This window comes from Diospyros lotus, chromosome 3 (assembly GCF_014633365.1).
Source record: "Diospyros lotus cultivar Yz01 chromosome 3, ASM1463336v1, whole genome shotgun sequence".
NCBI classification, from domain to species: domain Eukaryota; kingdom Viridiplantae; phylum Streptophyta; class Magnoliopsida; order Ericales; family Ebenaceae; genus Diospyros; species Diospyros lotus.
Window position 1 is genome coordinate 32,994,092 of NC_068340.1, and position 21,505 is coordinate 33,015,596.

A 21,505-nucleotide genomic window follows, 5' to 3' on the forward strand; every position below is an offset into this window, starting at 1 on the left:
GAGACTGGCAAATAACTGGGGAACGCACATTTTGGGAGAAAAAGGCTAATTTGAGGCGAATCCATTATTGCGCAATCAATTGCAAACAAAAGTCGTTCAGATTCCCTTCTAGATAATACTTCACCTTTATTTTCCCTCCCAGAGTACAGTACAGGAGGAGGAGGAGGAGAGAGCAGAAAATTCAAAAATTGTATTTGTTAATAAGTTGGCTGTTATTTAATTAAAAAATATGATTTTTTAACATGAACTCATCGTAACCATTAATTATTAATTTAAAACGTCAAATCAAATGAAAAATTGGTCACCGACCTGTCTCAAAAATCAAAATCAAAATCAAAATGGCAGAATAATTTGTCCTCCCAAAGCCAAAGGCCATGGCCCTTGGACTGTTGGACATTGACCCATCACCGCCGAATGCCGAATGCCGAATGCATGCCCCTTGCTTTGGATATATCACGTTTTCACCCACTGTTTGCCTCGCCGCTTGGGAGTTGGGTGGGAACAACCAAATTATCGGCCAAAAATAAGAAGAAAATATACTGGGATTCGAAAGTAATTAATGTAGGGAGGGAGGGAGGGTTTGGGTTTGGCGTGATTGTGGCTGTGGTTAATTGGATGACGTTGGAGTTTTTCGAATAAAGCGGAACACAACATGTGGAGGAGCACTGACAGATTCTTATTCCCGTGAGAGGGCTACCGCTCTCCATTTCAGATCTCTATTTAAGCTCCCCATTCACGCCAGATATACATACACATATGGACTCAAAACAACCAACACCCCCCCCCCCCCCCCCCCCCCCACACACACACACACACAGTCAACATATCTATGTCTGTATGTATCTAGTTGGGTTTCCTGAATCATAGGTGGAGCTTAATTAATGCGGCATGGTCGTTAGTGGTGCAATGGGAGACGCCGAGCCCTCCACTCCACCCGCCGGGAACTGCTGGTGCCCGGCGTCGTCATTGCACCACCGACGGCCATGCGCTGCTTCGCGAGGATTGTTTCCGTCCGCCCGACTGGTGGTGCTTCAAAGGTTTGTCATTTTTATCTGTTTGGAAAGCGTTGTCGATATATAATATATTAATATTGTGTATACACACACACACACACTCTATATATATATATATGTATACAGCTGCTATGTCTCAGTGATATTTATGTAGTTAGCAGAGGAACAGACGAGAAGGACGATAGCAATCTTTCTAGCTTCCTAGAGAGGTGAGACCCACTGGCCAAAACTACAAAGAAATTTCCTACTCCTACCTAATTCTTTGTTACTGGTCAAAGTTTTCATGCCACTTGTGCTAAGGTGAATCACCAACATGGACCACAAGAACTATATAAAAGAAAATGATAAAAAAAAATTAACAAAAAAAAATTGTTTTATGAACAAAATATTTGCACGCAAATTATAATTTTTCTATGAAAAATATTTTCGAACCCTCCCTCTTACGGAACATAATTTTGGTATGTACAAAACTTTAAAAATGTCTACATGAGGTTGCAGAACTCCATTTATAAACCCCATCACTTTTTTTGGGTAGCAGCAACAGTACTCTCTCACACTCTCACTTTTTTTGGGTAGCAGCAACAGTACTCTCTCACACTCTCACTTTTTTTGGGTAGCAGCAACAGTGTCCCTCTCTTTCTTGTTGGGGTAAACCATTCTTTTAAAAATTGGACTAAACCGACTAGTCGAATCGATTTAATCGGAACCAATGGCTTATCCTATCCAGTTTAACATAAAAATTCAAATCTTCTTCAACTCGGTCAAAACCGATGAAATCGGTGAACCGAGAATTGGGTTGATCCTGATTTTTTTCACCTTCTCACTTATTTTTAAATTTTTAATTCTTAACTAATTCTTTAATAACATATATAATAATTATATATAAAATATTAGTTGTATATTAGTTAATAATAGCATTTCTCATAATAATATATAATATTAGTATTTTAAATATATATTAAAATATATATTTAATATATATATTATTTAATTATAAAATATATATATGATATCATCCGTTCGGACCATTCCGATTTAATCGGTCGGACCAACTGACCTATGACCCAACCCAATTAATAGACCGATTCACTCTCCGGTCTGATTTTTAAAACATTAGGTTAAACCCAAGACTCTTTTAAGCAACAAAAAGGGTTAAAGCAACAAGAAGATTTGTGAAATTAAGAGAAATTATTATTATTTTTAGAATTTTAGAGCCACCGCATGCTTTTAGTCTAAATTACAGGAACTGCTTATTTGTCCAATAAACTTATCCACGAATAACTCAAAAAACAATGATTCTGAGTTTTCACCATTGAAAAAATCAAACCAAACGTATTTTAAAATTATTTGAGGTTTACTAGACTTTGAATCAGTGTTGCAAAACCAGACTGATTTGAGTTCAAAGTTGTATAATCTGTAAGGACTCGTTATTAGCTTCTTTGAACAATCATGGGGACCATACTTGACCCAAAATGTTAGCGCTTCTATGGGGGTAATAACATTCAAAAGTGCCGGCTAGCTATGCAGCAGCCACGCCATATACCTTGGAAAAAGCTCTTCTTCTAGGAAGAGCTTCCTTTCCTGGAAAATACCAGTGGATTATTTATGGCTTAAATTACTCGGTTCAGAATTTATCTATCTAGTCAGTATCAATGACTACTGCCCATCTTCTTCCTCAACTCCTCCAGCCATGTCCTGCTCTTGCTCGGACTAGTGGCAGGGTACAAGTGGGAGAATCTATTACAGCTAATGGCAAGCCCCCCACGGCTGTCATCTTCCAATGATTTTGCATTTGGGTTTCATCAGTTCCAGGACAAGGACCTCTTCCTGCTCTCCATTTGGTACCACAAAATGCCCCGACAAAACTAAGTCAGGCACGCAATCAAGGCGAGACCCTGTGGAGTTCTGGGTCCATTGGGGATGAAGTTGCTTTCGGCCTCATGAACGACGCAGGGAACTTTGTGCTTTTGGGTAGACGCAATTCAATTCGTTGCCCATTTGGGGAGAGCTGAGCTTCGGATACCCAATTGACACCCTGTTGCCTACCCAGTTCATGGAGTCTGGAGGAGAGCTTTTTTCTCCAGGGGAAAGTTCAAGCTCCAGATGGAGGACGATGGCGATCTAGTGCTCGAATCTATACTATAGATGTGCTTAAGAGTCTATCTTACTATACATACTGCGCCAGCGGCCCTTCTGATGCGGCTGATCAATCGAATTCTGGGTACCAACTAATCTATGACCAAACAGGATGATATATGTACGTGTTGGGAAGGAACAAATATATGAAAGACGAGATGACATACCTCCGATCAGCGACTATTATCATAGGGCAACAATTGATTTTGATGGAGTTTTTACTCGGTCCTATCATCCGAAGGATTCCTCTGCCAATCCTAACTTGACGGCCGGCGCAACAATTCCGGATAACATTTGTGTTGATACGAATGGACTCAAAGCCAAAGGAAGTGGGGCTTGTGGATATATACCCGTATCTGTAGCGTTGATGCCTATCATAGGCCAGTTTGCGAATGCCCAAGCGGATTCTCATTGCTTGATCCAAATGATAAGTATGGTGACGGCAAACCGAGTTCCATACCCAACTGTGGAGAAGATGGCCTCAGTTCTGGAGAGGATCTCTATGACTACCAGAAGCTGGTAGACACTGACTGGCCACAGTCCGACTACGAGCAGCCCAGCATTTCAAGCGCAGAGGAGTGCAAGAAATCTTGCCGGCAGGATTGCTTCTGCGTTGTCGTCATTTTGACAAATGGCAACTGCATAGGAAGAGGATGCCACTTTCAAATGGGCAAAAGAACCCTTAAGTTAAAACTATAGTTTTCATTACGTTCAGGAAAAGTGATGTTCCTACACTACCAACTCCTAATCCTCCACCAGAAATAAGGAAGAAAGGCATGACTTTCGGTCTGGTAGCATCAGTGCTCTTGGGTAGCTCTGTTCGTCAATTTTGTATTGATTTATGCCTTGTGCTTAGGCTTTTTCCTCATTTACCATAAGAAAATCATAAGATTTTACAATGGTGGCAACTCTACGTAAACAAATCTTCGTTGCTTTACATACAAAGAGCTCGCAGGAGCCACTGATGGTTTCAAGGAAGAAGTGGGGAGGGGCTCTTTTGGTATCGTTTACAGAGGGGCAATACAAATGGGTTCTGGAAATGCTATAGCAGTCAAGAAGCTGGTCCAAGCCAAAGAGCAGGATTCAGAACTGAAGTAAATGTGATCGGCTAGACTCTTCACAGGAACCTGGTCCGATTGCTCGGGTTCTGTGATGGAGGAGAGGACCGGATGCTCATATATGAGTACTTGAGCAATGGCAACCTTGCGAGCTTCCTCGTCGGAGACATGAAGCTGAGCTGGACCCAGAGGAGCCAGATTGCATTGGGGATTGCAAGAGGGCTCCTCTACCTCCATGAAGAGTGCAGCACTCATATTATCCACTGTGATATAAAGCCGCTTAAATGAGATATAGATACAAGCATCATTTGAAAATTTATCAAAACAAGCATATAAATGGGGTTAATTAAGTCATCATTTACATCCCGATGATTACTACAGCGCCCAGATTTCTTTGGGTTGGAAAAACTTTTAATGATCGGCCGGAGTCGCGCCAATACCGGTGTTGACAGGCACAAAAGGCTTTTATGTAGCACCAGAGTGGTTCAGAAGCAAGCCAATCACCAAAAAGATTGTTGGTTGTAGGAGTGTGGGGGATCTGGAGGCTGGCGAAGAAAAAGCAATTTGAATCGATCGACTGGGCTTCTGACTGCATCCTGGAGGGATTGGTTGAAGATGATTTGGAGGCCTTAAACGACTAGGAGAGAGTGGAGAGATATCTGATTAATAGCATTTGGTGCATTCAGGAAGATCAATTGCAGAGTCCAAGGGTGAGGAAATCACTCAGATGATAGGAGTTTTCCAAGTTAGTGTGGCTCCCCCTTTCCAAGTTACTTCTGTTAGTTGAGGGAGCCCATGTTTTGTGTGCTAGGTTCATGTCAAGTATTTCGAGCAAGTCTAAGATACTATTAGAAGATTGATTTTTTACTTCAACTTTTCAAGATTGTTAAAAGATTTTGTAGGAGAGATTTTAGTAAGTGGCTCCTAAATTCTACAGAGGTGTGCAATTTTTCTGTTAAAATTGTTTCACAAATAATGTAATCAGCTGAAAAAGGGAGTCAGCCTCTCTTCTCTAAGCTCTCTATTTGTTGACCTTTGTTCCTCTAAAGCTATCAAAAACTGATCTGAAGAATAAGGAAGAAGAGGCTCGACAATCATGTTCTTAAAATTTGTATACCATGGCAAAATATAATTTGTTTATGATACTACGTCAACATGATGACAGACAGGAGATCACAGTTCAATATTTTCTCTTGGATCAGACCGGACCGGACCTCTAACTAAATCCATTATAGCCTTAAACAACAGCCTATGCTTTAGAACACACAAATGTAATCAATTCTTGATAAAATACAATAACCATCCTTAAAGTTCACTTTAATTGCAGACACTACCTCCTATGTTTTGAAAATGACAATAACCTCCTACCACCTTAAAAAAAAAAAAAAAAGGTAAAACGACGGTTTTACCTCTATTTTCTCTCCTCTCATTCAATTATAGAAAATATAATTTTAATTACAAAGAATTTTCTGATCTTTATATATAAATTAAACATATATATAATATTGTCAAAGATGTTTTTAATTAATAATTTTTTTATATTATATCAAATTAAATTAAAAAGTGCAAAAAAAAAAAAAAAACCCAACAAATGCGGGTTCAATGGCCGAAAGTAAGGGAGAAATATTTAGAGAGAGCCATGGCAGAACCCCGTTGTCGCAGTGGGGTTGTAGAGCTGAGCAACTATGAAGTTCAGCCATGGTTCAACTACCCCCATGAAGTTCGTGATTTGGGCTGCAGAGTTGAGCAACCCCACTACGATGAGGTTTTCTGGAACCCCATTGTTTTAGGAATTGTCGACAGAGATGGGTTCGACCATGGTTCTTGATAGACTTGATTAGAGGAGAAAATAACAAAACATATAAATTGCATGTGCTCACACACTACCAAATGCGCCCCCTCAAGAGAAACTAACAATATATATAAACCGTACAGGTGCCCTAATCTGCAACCACGTCCTCTGGTTGGACTGCTCTGCTGCTCCCACTGGGTGCCTACGATGACAAATGCAGCAGGACCGGAAACTCCAGTCCAGACTGATTGCCAGAGAACTCATTCAAGCTGAATCCTTGATCCAATCAATTGAGTTCAGACTACCAGCTGGATTTGGGAATTAATTCCCTATTCCAGATGGCAAGGAACTGGGTTCCCACCACTTTTCAGGACATTCATAGATGTCAATGTTTAGTTCTCAATGCCAACCCCCTACTTCAGCCTGTAGGTTGATCATAACACAATTATCAAAACCTAACTAAAAACAACTAAATTAATCATATAATAGCCAGCTAAGGTTGATTATTAAGGGAGTCAAACTCAAAATTCAATAAGCAATTGATAAAGAGAAAATACAAATTTGGTGTACAACAGGCAGATGCTTGCTAAAAAAAATCAAAACAGAATATCATGTATAATCAAACGATTAAGATTATGACAAAAATGAAAACTGAAAAGAAAAGGATACAAAATGGAGCACTTTATATGAAAGCCAAAAAACTATTTCCAGTACTATATACAACCAACTACATTCCCGTATGCTATTTGTATGGTAGTAAGCAGCCCAACAACTCAAGAAGAACAGGATAGCATGCATACACCTGGACGATAAGCCCATGCCGGAGGCAAGCGGGCATACTCCTCCATTCCCGGTTGCTCATCATATGGCCGCTCCATAACTTTCAGCAGCCTTCGAACCTCTTTAAAATCACCTTGTTCAGCTGTATCTATTGCACTTTGGCATAAATAGTTCCTGAGTATGTATTTGGGGTTCACTGAATCCATTGATGCCTTTCTATCCTTGTCTGAGATACCACTAGCATGAAGCTGTGAAGCAAATACAAGCATGTGAGAACAACAAATTCTGAGCCAACATTGCTGAACGAAGCAGTTAGCATTATGTTTATTGGCACTGTACTTGAAAAAAGGAAAGATTATGAAAACCAGCTTCTGTTTCAGAAAAAAAGAAAGGAAAAAAGAATGGCTTCTCAAAATGTGGTGCCAACAAGTCATAAGGTTACAATAAACTTCCAGTTGTTTGCCAACAAGGTGGAACAAGAACAATTAAATGAATGTCACAGCTTACAGAAGATGAAGCTTTTTCCCTGGCTATCTGCGAGAGCAGAGTATGCCTAGACCCCCCCCCCAAAAAAAACAGAATTTTTTACTTTATTTCAAGTTTATAACAAACTTTTACTTTTTTTTCAATAGCATACCAAATTTTGTGTTTAGTGTTAATTTTATAATAAGGTATATTACTTCCAAAACTCTTGTAGTTAGGATCATTTGCATGAAGACCCTCTATAATTTAAAAATATCTTTAAAAGTCTATCTAATTTTTTTTTTTTATATAACACTTGTCAATTAGTTTTTGGTGCTCAGGGTGTTAACATGAAAATAAATTTATTCATCTAAAAGAAACATTAAAATTAATTTATTCTCAATATTTTCTAATTACATATAATGAAAAATTTTAAAAGAAAATCAAAGAACAGAACAATGTTATATTCTTAAGAAATGTGTCGCTGGCAGCCCTTAGGTGGCTGCCCACAACCTTTCACAGCTAGAGAGAGAGGGAACCACTGGGGATTGTTCTGTTCTTCAGGAATGTGCTATCGGCAGCTGCCTGTGGTTTTTTTTTTTTTTTTTTTTTTTTTTGGGGGGGGGGGGAACCACTAAAGGCCACCCTCTGCTGCTGCATTGCTGCCTCCACTGCATCACACCATTACAGGCCCTGGTGCAGAAGAATGTCGAGCCACCTCCTTTCCAACACCACTGCAACCTCACCGAGCCAGCAGACCTCTTCCCGACCAGCCCTCGCTCCCTAAACCCTCCCGTCCTACCTAAACCCTAAACAATAAAACCCTACCTCCTGGCCACTTAAGGGTTGCCGCTGGCACTTTCCCAAAAAAAGGAAACCTTGTTCTGCTGGGTTCTGTTCTTCGAATTTTTATTATTATTTTTTATTTTATATGTACAGGAATAAATTTATCCTAATTTAGTCTTTACCGAAAACTAATGACATGGGTCTTAGAGAAAAAAAAAGTAAACTATTTGGACCGTCAAAAACATTTTTAAACTATAAAAATAGCCCAAACTAGGCCTGGGAGCAATTTACTTGAAACAAAACAAAAAGATCAGTATACTATTGAAAAAATTGAAAGTTTGTTATAAAATTGAACCTAAATGTTAAATTCAGTATACTATTGAAAAAATTAAGAGTTTGTTATAAAATTGAAATAAAGCCAAAAGTTCAGTATTTTTTAAATAATTTACCCTTCAAAGAATAACAAATTTTTTTCTCTCAAAAAGTGTACAATAATTTAGTTTAAAAGTAACTGAATAAGTATATAACAACACTAAAGTACCAAAAAGGGAACAACTCTGTTCCAAAATAAAAAACCTATGAACCAAACTATCTACAAAAAAATCCAACACATTCTGGGATAATTGGTCTGAAATCCATTAATTCTTGCACTCCCCATTTTTGGGGATAGGAGAGATGAATGATGCATTTAAGCTTGCTTCTTTTATCCCCCCCCCCCCCCCCCCCCCCCCAAATTTCAGGACTTCAAAGAAGTCTATGAGAATCCCGTCACATCTCTCCCTGAAACACACTGAAAATGCAAAAAAAATTCTAAGGTAAGCCTGTCTCGAGAAAAAAAATCCTATGCACTCTTATCTCTCACTGTCTTACACAGCCTCACTATTTTGTGAACTCCCAAGTCAGTCAAAACTCAAATCACCAAGGTATAGTTTTTTTAATTTTCTCCTAGCCTGGTCTCCTAGAACCATGATTCCAGGAGTCAATTGACTCCCAGATGCCAGATCTAGTAGAGAAATCCTTCCAGAACTGGGATTCAATGGCAGACCCAAATCTGGTAATTTATTATTCTAATATTTTCATTGATAACAATAATTTATTATTCTATTTTTTCTTTTGTTTATTTGGTTTACAATGTTGGTCACTTCCTGGATTTAAGGTTAAAACTTGAGTTTAAGTTGGCATGTAAAAAAACGAGAGTTGTATTTTTTTATATTTTTGTTTTAGACATTAAACTTCCAATTTTGCTTATTCGATTTAGTGTAATGAGTGATATTATTTAGTTTCCATGTAAATTATTCCACAATCCTTGATCTCTCTAAGTTGAGGTCTACATATAACCACATAATAATCAAAACATGAGGCAATTTAGAATTTCTAGAATTCTTTCAATGCAGATAACAAACATCCTACCCCACAAAGTGGGATAAAAGATTGGCATGTTGTTTATGTTATAGCAAAATAGCAATTTCAATAGAAAGATTTCTGAATTGACCTTGGAAATTACTAATTATCTTCAAGCTGATTGTGAATAGATATCAAAGTTTTTAAATAAAAATTTTAAGAGTATTAAAATACCTCTTGTACATATGATTGTACCCAGCTGGTCCATGCCTCCTTGCGCTCCCTTCCAATATCCAAAAGAACAGCCTTTAATGGAACTAGCAATTCCTTTTCTGGAATGCTAGGATCAGCTTTTATACTGGAAAGCAATCGAAAGAAATTCGTATAGTCAACTTTGTCTACAGCCATGTTGTTGAGAAGTTTACTAATCAACTGTTTATTGTACTTCGGCAAGCCAAGTTTTCTGGTCATTAATGCCTGATACTCATCCATAAACTTGGTTCCATATCTGTCAGAAATCAAGAAAATAAAGCATCAGCACATAAGCCTCATTGACAAAATTGTTATTATGAGAAAGGTTCAAAAGTCAAAAATACCTTTCCATGACATAATTTGCCTCCTTATCATTTATCAACTGAGCAGAAGACAAAGTGGAGGCAAACTGAGCAATATTCCATAAGCCAATATCAGGCTGATTGGCAAAACAGTACCTTCTCCCCGGAAGATCAGTGGTATTTGGAGTGTAACTGGGATCAAAAGCATCCAAGAAACCAAACGGACCATAATCAATAGTGAGGCCTAACACGCTCATATTATCAGTGTTCAGCACACCATGGGTGAAACCAACACCCTGCCAGCTAGCAACCAATGAAGCAGTGCGCTCAGCAACTTCCACAGCCCAAGCTAATGTAGTTCACAAAAAACAAACAGAGGAATTTAAAATGAAACCAAAATCAAGGTTCTATTCAAAATAAAATAAAAGCAATGCATTTATGAGTGTAGTTATAAATACTTGATGGATGATTCGAAGTTAGAAGGAAGAAACGTGACCGAAGATAAAGGAAGGAGGCATGTGTGGTAGAAAACATATGGATAATTCTAAGTGTTTAAAAGTTAAATCTACTCCTAAAAGTTAGGAGATAGGTCCCCTAGTTTTCAGGGGATAAAGAACCTAAATTCTCTCCTAATTTATAGGAGAAAAAGTAGGGTGTATCATGTATAAATTTCTCATACGTTTCTATACAAATTAATCAAGCCTTTTGATTGTTTTTTGGCATGTTTCAAGGTATCAGGGCCATCCTTACTATCATAACCAGCCTTTGTTCGTTCTACAACCTTTGTTTGTTTCACCCATGGCTGATGCCCAACTTAATCCTACCCTAACAGAAGCTTCAGCTACCAGCTCTCCGAGCACTCTCCCTCCTTCTCCTTCTCAACAAAATTCTCCCACAGTCCCATTGATAATCACCCTCTGCAAATTGCTCAACATAAGTTAAATGGGAGTAATTTCAAAGAGTAGTTCCAATCGATGATGTTGGTGATTAAAGGGAAGGGTAAGGACAACTGCAACCACCTATGACATATGGGAGGCAAAGCACTTAACCATTATGACATGGTTGATAAACTCTATGGAGCCTAGAATTGGCAAGACTTATCTCTTCTACAAAACAGCAAAGGAGATCTGTGATTCAGTTCAGGAAATGTACTCGAATCTGGAAAATTCATTCCAATGCTTTGAAATCAGGTCAGCCATAAGATCTACCAAACAAGGTAATCTAAGTGTTACTGAATATTTCAATATTTTGGTAGAGTTGTGGCGTGAAATGGACCTATTTCATACTATCATTTGGAAATCTCCTACAGATAGTAATAAGTACAATAAGATGGTAGAAAAGGATTGAATTTTTGATTTCTTATATGGGCTTAACACTGATTTGGATGAGGTCAAGAGAATGATTTTGGGTTTAAAACCCTTACCAGCTCTTAGAGAAGTTTTTGCAGAAGTCAGGAGGGAAGAAAGCAGGCGTAAAGTCATGCTGCAACAAACTAATCTCATTATAAACCATCAAAACTCGACACTAACCACTACTAGATAGGGGGAGATCTTTCCAAGATATCAGGGAAAGGAAAAATTGTGGTGCGATCATTGTAAGAAACCATATCACACGAAGGAGACATGCTGGAAGATCCATGGAAAACTAGCTAATTGGAAGCCAAGAATCAGAAAGGAAATACCAAGATCAACATATGTTGCTGAAATTTCTACAGAGCCTAAAACCGGTACCAATCTGAATCTTTTTGAGGAACAAATTCAGGCCTTATATAGGCTACTCAATCAAGGTATTGCTACTCAACCCACAGCATTTGTAGCATTACAAGGTAACACTCTATTCCACTCCTCAATTTCAAAGAGGCTTCCTAAGAATGTGTGGGTTGTAAACACAGGTGCATCTGACTATATGGTAAGTTCTGAAACCCTAATGACTGATTATACATCTTGCAAATTACCTATTAACATCTATATGGCCGATGGTACAACATCCCCTGCTTTGGGTTTCAGAACGGTGTGTGTACCACCATTGAGGCTGAAATTTCTCCTACGTGTGCCAGGGTAAAAATGCAATCTTTTATCAATTAGTAGGGTAACTACGGATATGAAATGCAATGTAATTTTTTTCCCATCCCATTGTTTCAGGATCAAGTCTCGGGGAAGATAATTGGTAGTGCTAAGGCAAAGGGCGATCTTTACTATCTGGAAGGGGATCCTCCCAACTCTCCAACAAATAAGGCAATTCTAAATGTTGACTTCCAATACCAAAGTCTTGTTATGGCATAAACATTTAGGACATCCCAGTTTTCCTTATCTTAAATTTTTGTATCCTGAAATTTTTATCAATAAAGAGCACATTTTTTCGTGTGAACCATGCACTCTTGCTAAACAGCCTAGATCTTATCATCCTATTCAATCCGATAAACCTTCAAAACCCTTCCATCTAATACATAATGATATTTGGGGTCGTTCTAAATACTCTTATATCACCGGCTCTAGATGGTTCATAACATTTATCGATGACCACTCTAGAGCCTATTGGGTCAATCTAATGAAGGAAAAATTAGAAACTAGCAACATTTTCAAAAGATTATATAGATTCATTTTGAATATGTTTCAAACTTCTATTCACATCATTTGGACTGATATTGGCCGAGACTATTTTTCTAATGATTTCACTAACTACTTGGTTGAACATAGAATGTTTCATCAAAACTCATGTCCTTACACACCCCAACAAAATGGGGTGGCTGAAAGCAAAAATAGGCATCTCCTAGAAGTGGCACGAGCTATGATATTTACTTCTAATGTTCATCATTCCTATTGGGGGGAGGTTATTCTCATAGCTTCCTATTTAATCAATCGTCTTCTCTCTAAAACCTTGAAGTTCCAAACTCCTCTCAGCATTATGTGTGACATATACCCCCATGCTCCCTATCTCTCTTCTCTTGACCCTAAAGTCTTTGGGTGTATTGCATATGTTCACAACAACAGCCTATCACGGACAAAGTTAGATCCCAAAGCCCAAAAATGCATCTTTATTGGGCATTCACCTACTCAAAATGGGTACAAATGCTATTGTCCTACAACCAAAAATTTTTTTGTCTCTACTGATGTTACCTTTTATGAGGACCTACCATTCTATCAATCCGGTAGTTCTCAAGAGGTGCCTATTAACCCCAACTTGGATCCTATCCTTTCCTTTCCTCACCTTGATCTCCACCGCTAGTATGTGCTCAAGGGAGAGCATCTTCATCTTCTACACATGAGAACACACTGGCATATACTATTCCTCCTATTCCTTCTCGTTCTAATACTCCTATTACCTCTAAACCTGAAATACTTGAAATAGCAATGTTTGTTCCCCACTGCCCTCCCCATTCAAAGCCAAACAATCCTTTGCTTGTTTATTCCAGATGTCCTAAAGGCCATCCAAAACCTCAACAAAGTCAGCCATCTATTCCAGAGGCTGGTCCATCAAATGATACCACTGCTACCAGGGAAGACAAGACTGACAGCAGTACTACTAGGGAAGGTGATATGAACTGGGCCATCCCTATTGCTCTAAGAAAAGGGGTAAGATCATGTGTCAAGTACCCTATTGCCAACCATTTGACTTATGCACAGCTATCTCCTTAATTCAGAGGATTTATTGCAAATATTGGCAGCACTGAAATTCCAAGGGATATTCAAAGTGTCGTGAGTAATCTTAAGTGGAAGGCTGCAATTATGGAGGAAATGAATGCCCTAGTGGGGAATAATACATGGGATGTTGTGAAACTGCCCCCAAACAAAAAGGTGATAGGATGTAAGTGGGTCTTTACCGTGAAATATAATGTTGATGGTAATGTTGAGAGGTATAAAGCAAGATTGGTAGCCCAAGGGTATACTTGCCTATAGGATTGATTATGAGGAGACTTTTACTCCTATTGCTAAGTTGAATTCTATTAGAGTGCTATTATCTCTAGTTGTTAATTTAAAGTGGCCTCTATTTCAATTCGACATTAAAAATGCTTTTCTTAATGGTGATTTAGATGAGGAAATCTATATGAAGATCCCCCTAGGATTTGAACAGAAAGCTGACAGTGAGATTGTGTGCAAACTCCAGAGGTCCTTATATGGCTTAAAGTAGTCTCCAAGGGCATAGTTTAGAAAATTCAACATGACTCTAAGCCGATTAAGGTATAAATAAGGACAAGCTAACCATACCTTGTTTATAAAACCCATTGAAAATGAAAAAAAAAAAAAAAAGTTATTCTAATCGTCTATGTTAATGATATTATTGTAACAGGGGATGATATGCAGGAAATTGACAACCTGAAGAAATAATTGAGGGTTGAGTTTGAGGTTAAAGACCTAGGAAACATGAAATATTTCCTAGGAATGGAGGTGGCTCGAAGCAGAAAAGGCTTATTTATTTCACAAAGGAAGTACACACTCTATCTATTGAAAGATACATGGATGTTGGCATGCAAACCAGCAGGTATTCCCCTAGAGAAATGCTGGAATTCGGAAGAAAAGGAAGGCAATACTCCCGTAGAAAAAAAGAGGTATCATAGGCTGGTTGGGAGATTGATTTATTTGTCATTTACTAGGCCAGACATTGCCTATGTTGTAAGTGTGGTTAGTTGGTACATACATTCTCCTACTCAAACATATGAATGTTGTGTTTCATGTTCTAAGATATCTTAAAGGAACACATGGCCAACGTCTAATGTTCCAAAAAACTAATGAAACGGGAATTGAAGAGTTTGTGGATGCAGATTGGGCAAGATCACGTGAGGACAATAGGTCAACATCTGGTTATTACACTAAGCTGTGGGGAAATGTGATTACATGGAGGAGTAAGAAGCAATCGGTGGTTGCTTGTAGCAGTGCTGAAACTAAATTCCAAGCCATAACTCAAGGAATGTGTGAGGTAATATGGCTAGAGAGGATAATGGAAGATTTGACAATACCTTTATCTCAACCAACAAAGGTATATAGTGATAGCAAATCAACTATCAGCATTGTAAAGAATCCGGTTCAGCATGACAAGATGAAACATGTGAACATATAGAAATTTTATAAAGAGGGAGATTGAGGAAGGAATGATCAGCTTATCCTATATTCCTGGCATGTGTTCACAAAAGCTATGGCTAGACCAGGGTTTGAATCATTGGTTGGCAAGTATCTCCAGCTTGAGGGGGAGTGTTGGATGATTAAAAGTTAGAAGGAAGAAACTTGGCCGAAGATAAAGGAAGGAGGCATGTGTGGTAGAAAACATATGGATAATTCTGAGTGTTTAAAAGTTAAAGTTAAATCTACTCCTAAAAGTTAGGGGATAGGTCCCCTAGTTTTCAGGGGATAAAGAACCTAAATTCTCTCCTAATTTATAGGAGAAAAAGTAGGGTGTATCATGTATAAATTTCCCATACGTTTCTATACAAATTAATCAAGCCTTTTGATTGTTTTTGGCTTGTTTCAATACCATGCCAAACCAGAGCTAATGATGTACATTAAATTGCGTGTTCCTTTCTGGGTTGACAGTACCAGCATACCACCAATACTAGAAACCTTATTCACAAGCGATGCAGGCAACAGTCCCTATAGAATACATAGGGATGCAATCATGCGTCCCTATTTTGATTATATATTATAATGTATAATACATAATACATATATAAAGTATATCATATATTAAAATTGCAAAGTATATTATAACCTTATAATTTATCTTGTGTATTGTAATTTTATAATGTATATACAAAGTATTATATATTATTTTGACATTTACTCTTGGCAAACTTTTTTAATTTGTGGTAAAAAATTTCTCCGAAAAAATATAACAAAAAGATAATTACTGTTAAGTTGCACTTAAAAATTGAAGATTGGGGGGAAGGTATATGACCATCAACCCCCTTTAACCAATGACTAGGATCTAATCAATCCAACAGCCTACAAAACATGTCTCATTATCTTAGTAGCCTCTTGACCACCTGTATTTCAAGACTTTCATACTATAAGACAATATGGGTGCGATACAACCTGCCACACAGTCAACCTAATTGTGCCTCTGCAACACCTAAAGGGATTTTAGCCTTTATGGTTTACTGCACAATAAGGGGCTGTGAAATAGATGAAAGTGAAATTGCTTGTCCATAAGTAATGAAGAAGTATAAACTTCAGTACAATACAAATGATGAAATCTAGGTAGGTCTCAATCCGAAACAGTTAGGGGTTGTTTGACAAAGCTTCTAGTCCTCAATTTTTGGTTTTCATATTTTGTGCTCATTTTTCACTTCTAACTAAGAAAATAAAAAATTAACACGGTCTTCGACACTTCTGATTTGTTTTCAAGCTTCCTTTTGATTTTTTTTTCTTCCTCCTTCTTTCTTCTTCTTCCCCTTCTCCATTTTTCTCAACCTCTGGTGACTCCAAGATTTCTCTGGACTGCTAAAGGCGTTGCCAGCAGAGTCACCATGAATCTGAATGTCACCAATGGTGGAGACTCTGGAGAGGGGAGGGAAGGAGGATAAAATGAAAGTTGCGGAAACATCTTTTTGTTGTTCCCATTCTCTTCAATATTTTTGAAAAAAAAAAAAAAAAAGAAAGAAACAAGAACTTAAAGATAATTTCTTGTTTTCATCTCATGGAGGTAGTGCCACTTTTTTATAAGATCAAGATCATCCAAAATAGAGAACAAAGAAGAAGATGAGATGTATGATAAGCCAAAAAAAAAAAGACATATACATGGCAGAAGAAGAGGTGATGCAGAAATGGAGAAGAAGATAACCGCGCGCGCGAGGGGAGCGGGGGGGAGAGAGAGAGAGAGCTCTACTAGTTAGTTAATACTCAAAGTTTTATTCATTCCAAATATCATATTTTCGGATTACACCAATGAGCCATATATAATAGGCTTAATATGGTAACCAAATACCACTTGAATTCTATTTGCAGAATCTACTAAAAGTCCTAATAAAACAAAAATACCTTTAGATAAACTTAAGGCCTGAACCTTTATCTAGCAAGTCCCAAACATCATGACTTCAGCTATATTCCTCCAACTCGAGAATTTGAGGGGATCAAGAAGTATAGTTGGACAAATACCATAAAAGACGAAGGAATAAGCTAAGTTCATTATTCTTTTAGTTTTTGAATTAATTCACATTTTAGAAAGTTTGAATTTCAGAATTTTATCGAGTTAGTATTTTTTTTTCTTGGGGGATGTGTGATAAACAAATATGGAATTCTAAAACAATTGAAATCCTATTATTTTAGGAAACAAGCTTAGAATTCTATATTTTCCAGCTATTTCTTTTCTTGATTGGATCATTCTACATAATATAATATACATATGCAACATCAATTGAGATTGGGGTACAAATATACCTCACCTTGCTATTTATATTGCTCAACGCCTAGGTTACCCCCTTTCATGTCCTACTCTCTTTCGTTATTTTATGATTAGGAGGGGAACCTATTCATCATTCCAGCCAATGGCAATGTGGACAGCCTATTATTTAAGCTATCTAAAAAATCCAAAAATTTTGAAGGGGCAAAATAAATTATTTATGACGGAAATGAGTAATTTATAACATCTAAAAAGTCAATACTAAATTTAATCATGGGATAAAGGCTCCTTAGATCATGGTACACAATTAGATTATGTTCTTCATCAATGATACATGCCTTTAGAGTACTAAATATAGAATAGTCACCTGCATATTTGTTTGAAGTCAAATCCACAACTGAATTGCCATCCTCTCCTGTGCTAAAAGACAAAGTCTCGCTTCTATTCATGTTCTGAAGATGAGGAAAGTGGTGCTTGATGGTGTAATCTGCCAAAGTACGAACAATGTCAAGGTCCTCCTTCCCTCTGGCTGCATGTATCTGGTATGAACCAAAACGCAGAAAAGACTGAGCAACTCTGCAAACAATTGCACCAGGTTCGTCCTTTGGGTTCCCACTGCAGAAGAAAAATAAAGAATTATCTTTCACAAGATTCAAAAGAACTATTCAAGTCTAGGTACTCCATCCTGCAAGCCTCTGTGTCGCTACGTTTTCAATTTCATAAAACCCATCTTGTCTATTCACATTATTCTAGTTCTCATAACATCAAAACTCAACAACAAACCTTAATATTGTCGTTCCCTATAAATTGTTGATATTATCTTATGTCCAAACAAGATCATTCAACTAATTTTAAAGTGGTGGAATGATAGAAGTTTTGATTATGTAATTTTCAGGTTATTTTAAATTTTACTTAGATTTTAGCATTTATTATTAATACATTTGTATGGATAATTGTAACTTGAAATTTAATCTTTTTTAGTTAAACTTTAGCCTACAAATAGGCATTAGTGTTGTAAAAAATATTGGAGGAATTAAACTCCAGGCAGAAAAGGAAACCATCACACTATATATTTGGCCGACGCTAAACATATTTGCATAACATACTCATAGAACATGTCCCGAGTAACATAATTTCCAGTGGTCACAAGACAAAGGGCACGTGTAGTAGGAATGCCAAGACCGTGCATTGCTTCACTACATAGGAATTCACGTATGCTACTTCGTAGAACTGCAAGGCCATCAGCAAACCGACTATATGGTGTCTTCCCTGCACCCTTAAGCTGCAGTTCCCATCTTTGCGATTTTGAGTTCAAAACCTCTCCAAGAGTAATTGCCCGACCATCACCCAGTTGACCAGCCCACATGCCAAACTGGTGTCCTCCATAGCACTGAGCATATGGCATTCTGTAAAAGCCAAAAATACAACCATCAAGGTGAAAAACCCATTAAATATGTTATAGCAGTGATACAAACAAAAGAAATGACACTTACATGCCCACTAAAGGGGATGCACCAGAGAATATAAGTGGGAAATCAGGTCTTTCAAACCTGAAAAACAAAACCAGTCAATATTGAAGAAAATCAGGCCACATGCAACAAAAGATGAAAATATAAAACAAATTCATGAAAGTGAAATGTAACAGTAAACTTAAAACATAAATGTCCATAATGTTAAGTGGAATTCAATCAGGTTTGGAAAAGAAGGTGGATCAAAAGCAACAAAAGACCAGTACAAACTTTTAATCCAATCATGGGGGTGGAAATTGGTATAATTAATCAAAAGTTGGAAGCCAAACTAGGAGGACTTTATTTCTCAGGGTTTTTTTTTATACGTATCAGGTTAAGGATAAGAATGCAGTCAAAGCTGAAAGGAACAATTCTATGTATACAGATCTAAAATAAATCGAACCAAATCAGCATCATCAATCAAAAGCAAAAATTAATGTAGAACCAGTCAGTCAGAAGGGAACATTATGCTCAACCAAAAGCAGATATGACTTCATAACCAGCTCTTGGCTGTCTTCAGCCTCTGTAGCATGCTTTTGCATCCTTGTGACGGTAGCATGCAAGGGACAGTCTGCCACAAGCCTTAGCTGACAGGTCCAACAGAAATTGGAAGGTGGAAGCTGTTTTGTCAACTAATTCTGCACTTCAAGCTCATTCAGTACAATTTCTCAACATGACAAAGAGGGTTGTGATAACCCAAGAAAAATAAATAAATAGATTTATAAATAGACAGTTCTATGGCAAAAAAGGGCTCTTGAGTCTAAACAAAGGGTTTTAACAAGGCAAGGGGTAGTCATCTCCTTGGCATTAGTATAGCCTTTCATTTTAGTAGCTCAATTACAAATATATAACCAAGCAATATGCCTAAGCACATCAGGATCTATAGTTCCCACCCAAAATTATCTATAGAAAGAACAATGATAACTAAGTTCTCAGAGAAATTTTATCTCAAGAGCAAGATTGCAAGTAATCAAGGATCTGTCATAAAAAGAGATACAAAGAACTTTTTACAATTATCACATGCAGCTGGGTAAAAATTACTCACTCCTTAGGATCCAAGTCAAGCAAGTCAGCCATTGATTCCGACCATGCAACAAGCTGAGGATTATTCACCTCAGCAGATGGCAAAATCTTTGTATAGCAGGCATGCAAGACCTACAAAGTGGGAAGCAAAAAAGACATCTGGTGTCAAATCAATTTGCAGCATCATTAAACTAAGAGTGCAATGTCATCTCATTTTTATATATTCAATAGATTGGGTCTGTTTAGCCAAACATAATTCTCAAAAGAATTCAACAGCACAATGTTTCCTGATTGTGGAGGTCAAATAGAAATTGGAAGAGGAAAAAAAAGACATTGAAAATGGAGAAGGCTTAAAGTTTAGAGAGAGGTAGAAATGGCCTCAACCTTCGTAACATAACCCATTCTATTAACCACAGCACATCAAACTGCCTCAACCTTAGTAACATAACCCATTCTATTAACTATAGCACATCAAGCACTTTACCCGAACTATAAAGTTTTAAGGGGTATTGTAGTTATTTTGATTTCTATTTGTCCAACACATAATTATCCATGAAGAACATTTTATATAACATTGCAAGGGTAAGGCTAAAACTATCTAAAAAATAACCCTCCACCAACCCTCACAAATCAGAGAGGCACCGGCCACATGCACCGAAATGCCCTTCAGGAACAAACAACGCTTACCAATTTATTTTGGTAGAGCCTCGTATCTTCCTAAAACGTGCAAGAAAAAATTCCATCAACCTCTTATAAGTTCAGATCATATGAAATGCACCTCAATTCCATTAGATGAACAGAAGTTTACATGTTGAAAACCACCAAAATAAAATGAATTGCCGCTGTTTCGTGGTCTTTGGACTTGCCATGAAAGACATTCCAAGTTCAGAGAACATAATCTGTCCTCTCCATCTCTACACCAAAAACTTTTTAGGAACATAATAGACCTAAAAGATACTGAACTGACCAAGTACGTCGTGCAGGCAATAAGTTTAATTGAAAAAAGTTAAAACCACAACAAAATATGATTTCCCAGTTAGATAATGGATCGCATCACTAAATATCGCTCTCATAAATCCTCAATCAGTGGACAATCAAATAGCACAAAAATCGAAGAAACAGCACCGACCTCTCGTGGAACGTTATGAGTTTTGGGATCCCCAGGCAACTCTCGGACGAAGGAATGGTCCCAATTGAGTTCTTCGAGCTTCACCCTAACCCTGTCCTGGAGCAAGTCCCGCTTCTTCAAGTCGTCGGCGACGGCGTCAACCGACGAATCGGCGGTCACCGGCGGGAAGTCCATGGACGCGCGAGCGGCGTAGGGTTTCGGATGCGGTTTCCGGATATTGGAAGGGTAGAAGTGGAATTTGCGGAGGGCTGGGGCGGAGAGGCGAGAGACCAGTGGTGGATTGGAGGAAAAGGGCGTGAAGAAGGGGCGGAGAGAGTGAGATGTGTGAGAGAGGGAGGCCGACAACTGGAACCGCATCGCTTTTGCGCTCGCTCTCTCTCGCTGCCATTTATCGAAGAAGCGGGTGTTATTATTATTGTATTGTATTGTATTGTATTGTATGCGTTTTCCCTTTCTGGTCAATCAGACACGTGGCGGCATCTAACGTTTACACTTTCTTCTATGCCCCGATTTACCCTCTAATCAAGACATTGGGGCATGATGCTTGTCAGGGTCCACGTTCGGTTTGATTTGGTTTGGATAGTAGATTTGTCT

At 37.9% G+C, this 21,505-nt stretch overlaps 1 protein-coding gene and 1 long non-coding RNA gene across 2 annotated transcripts; one reads left to right on the plus strand and one right to left on the minus strand.

Annotated features, from left to right (window-relative positions):
• Window positions 1-803: 803 nt before the first annotated feature.
• On the plus strand, window positions 804-5,143 carry LOC127798392 (uncharacterized). The gene is made up of 2 exons (XR_008022381.1): window positions 804-891; window positions 1,038-5,143. It is a non-coding gene; the product is annotated as an uncharacterized LOC127798392 (long non-coding RNA).
• Window positions 5,144-6,582: 1,439 nt separating this feature from the next.
• On the minus strand, window positions 6,583-21,299 carry LOC127797372 (uncharacterized). The gene is made up of 8 exons (XM_052330223.1): window positions 20,912-21,299; window positions 19,805-19,914; window positions 18,745-18,801; window positions 18,358-18,657; window positions 17,619-17,866; window positions 9,965-10,271; window positions 9,603-9,876; window positions 6,583-7,027 (listed from the first exon to the last, which is right to left on the minus strand). The coding sequence occupies exons 1-8, from the start codon at window positions 21,266-21,268 to the stop codon at window positions 6,773-6,775; spliced, it is 1,908 nt and encodes a 635-aa protein (XP_052186183.1). The 5' UTR covers window positions 21,269-21,299; the 3' UTR covers window positions 6,583-6,772.
• Window positions 21,300-21,505: the final 206 nt, after the last annotated feature.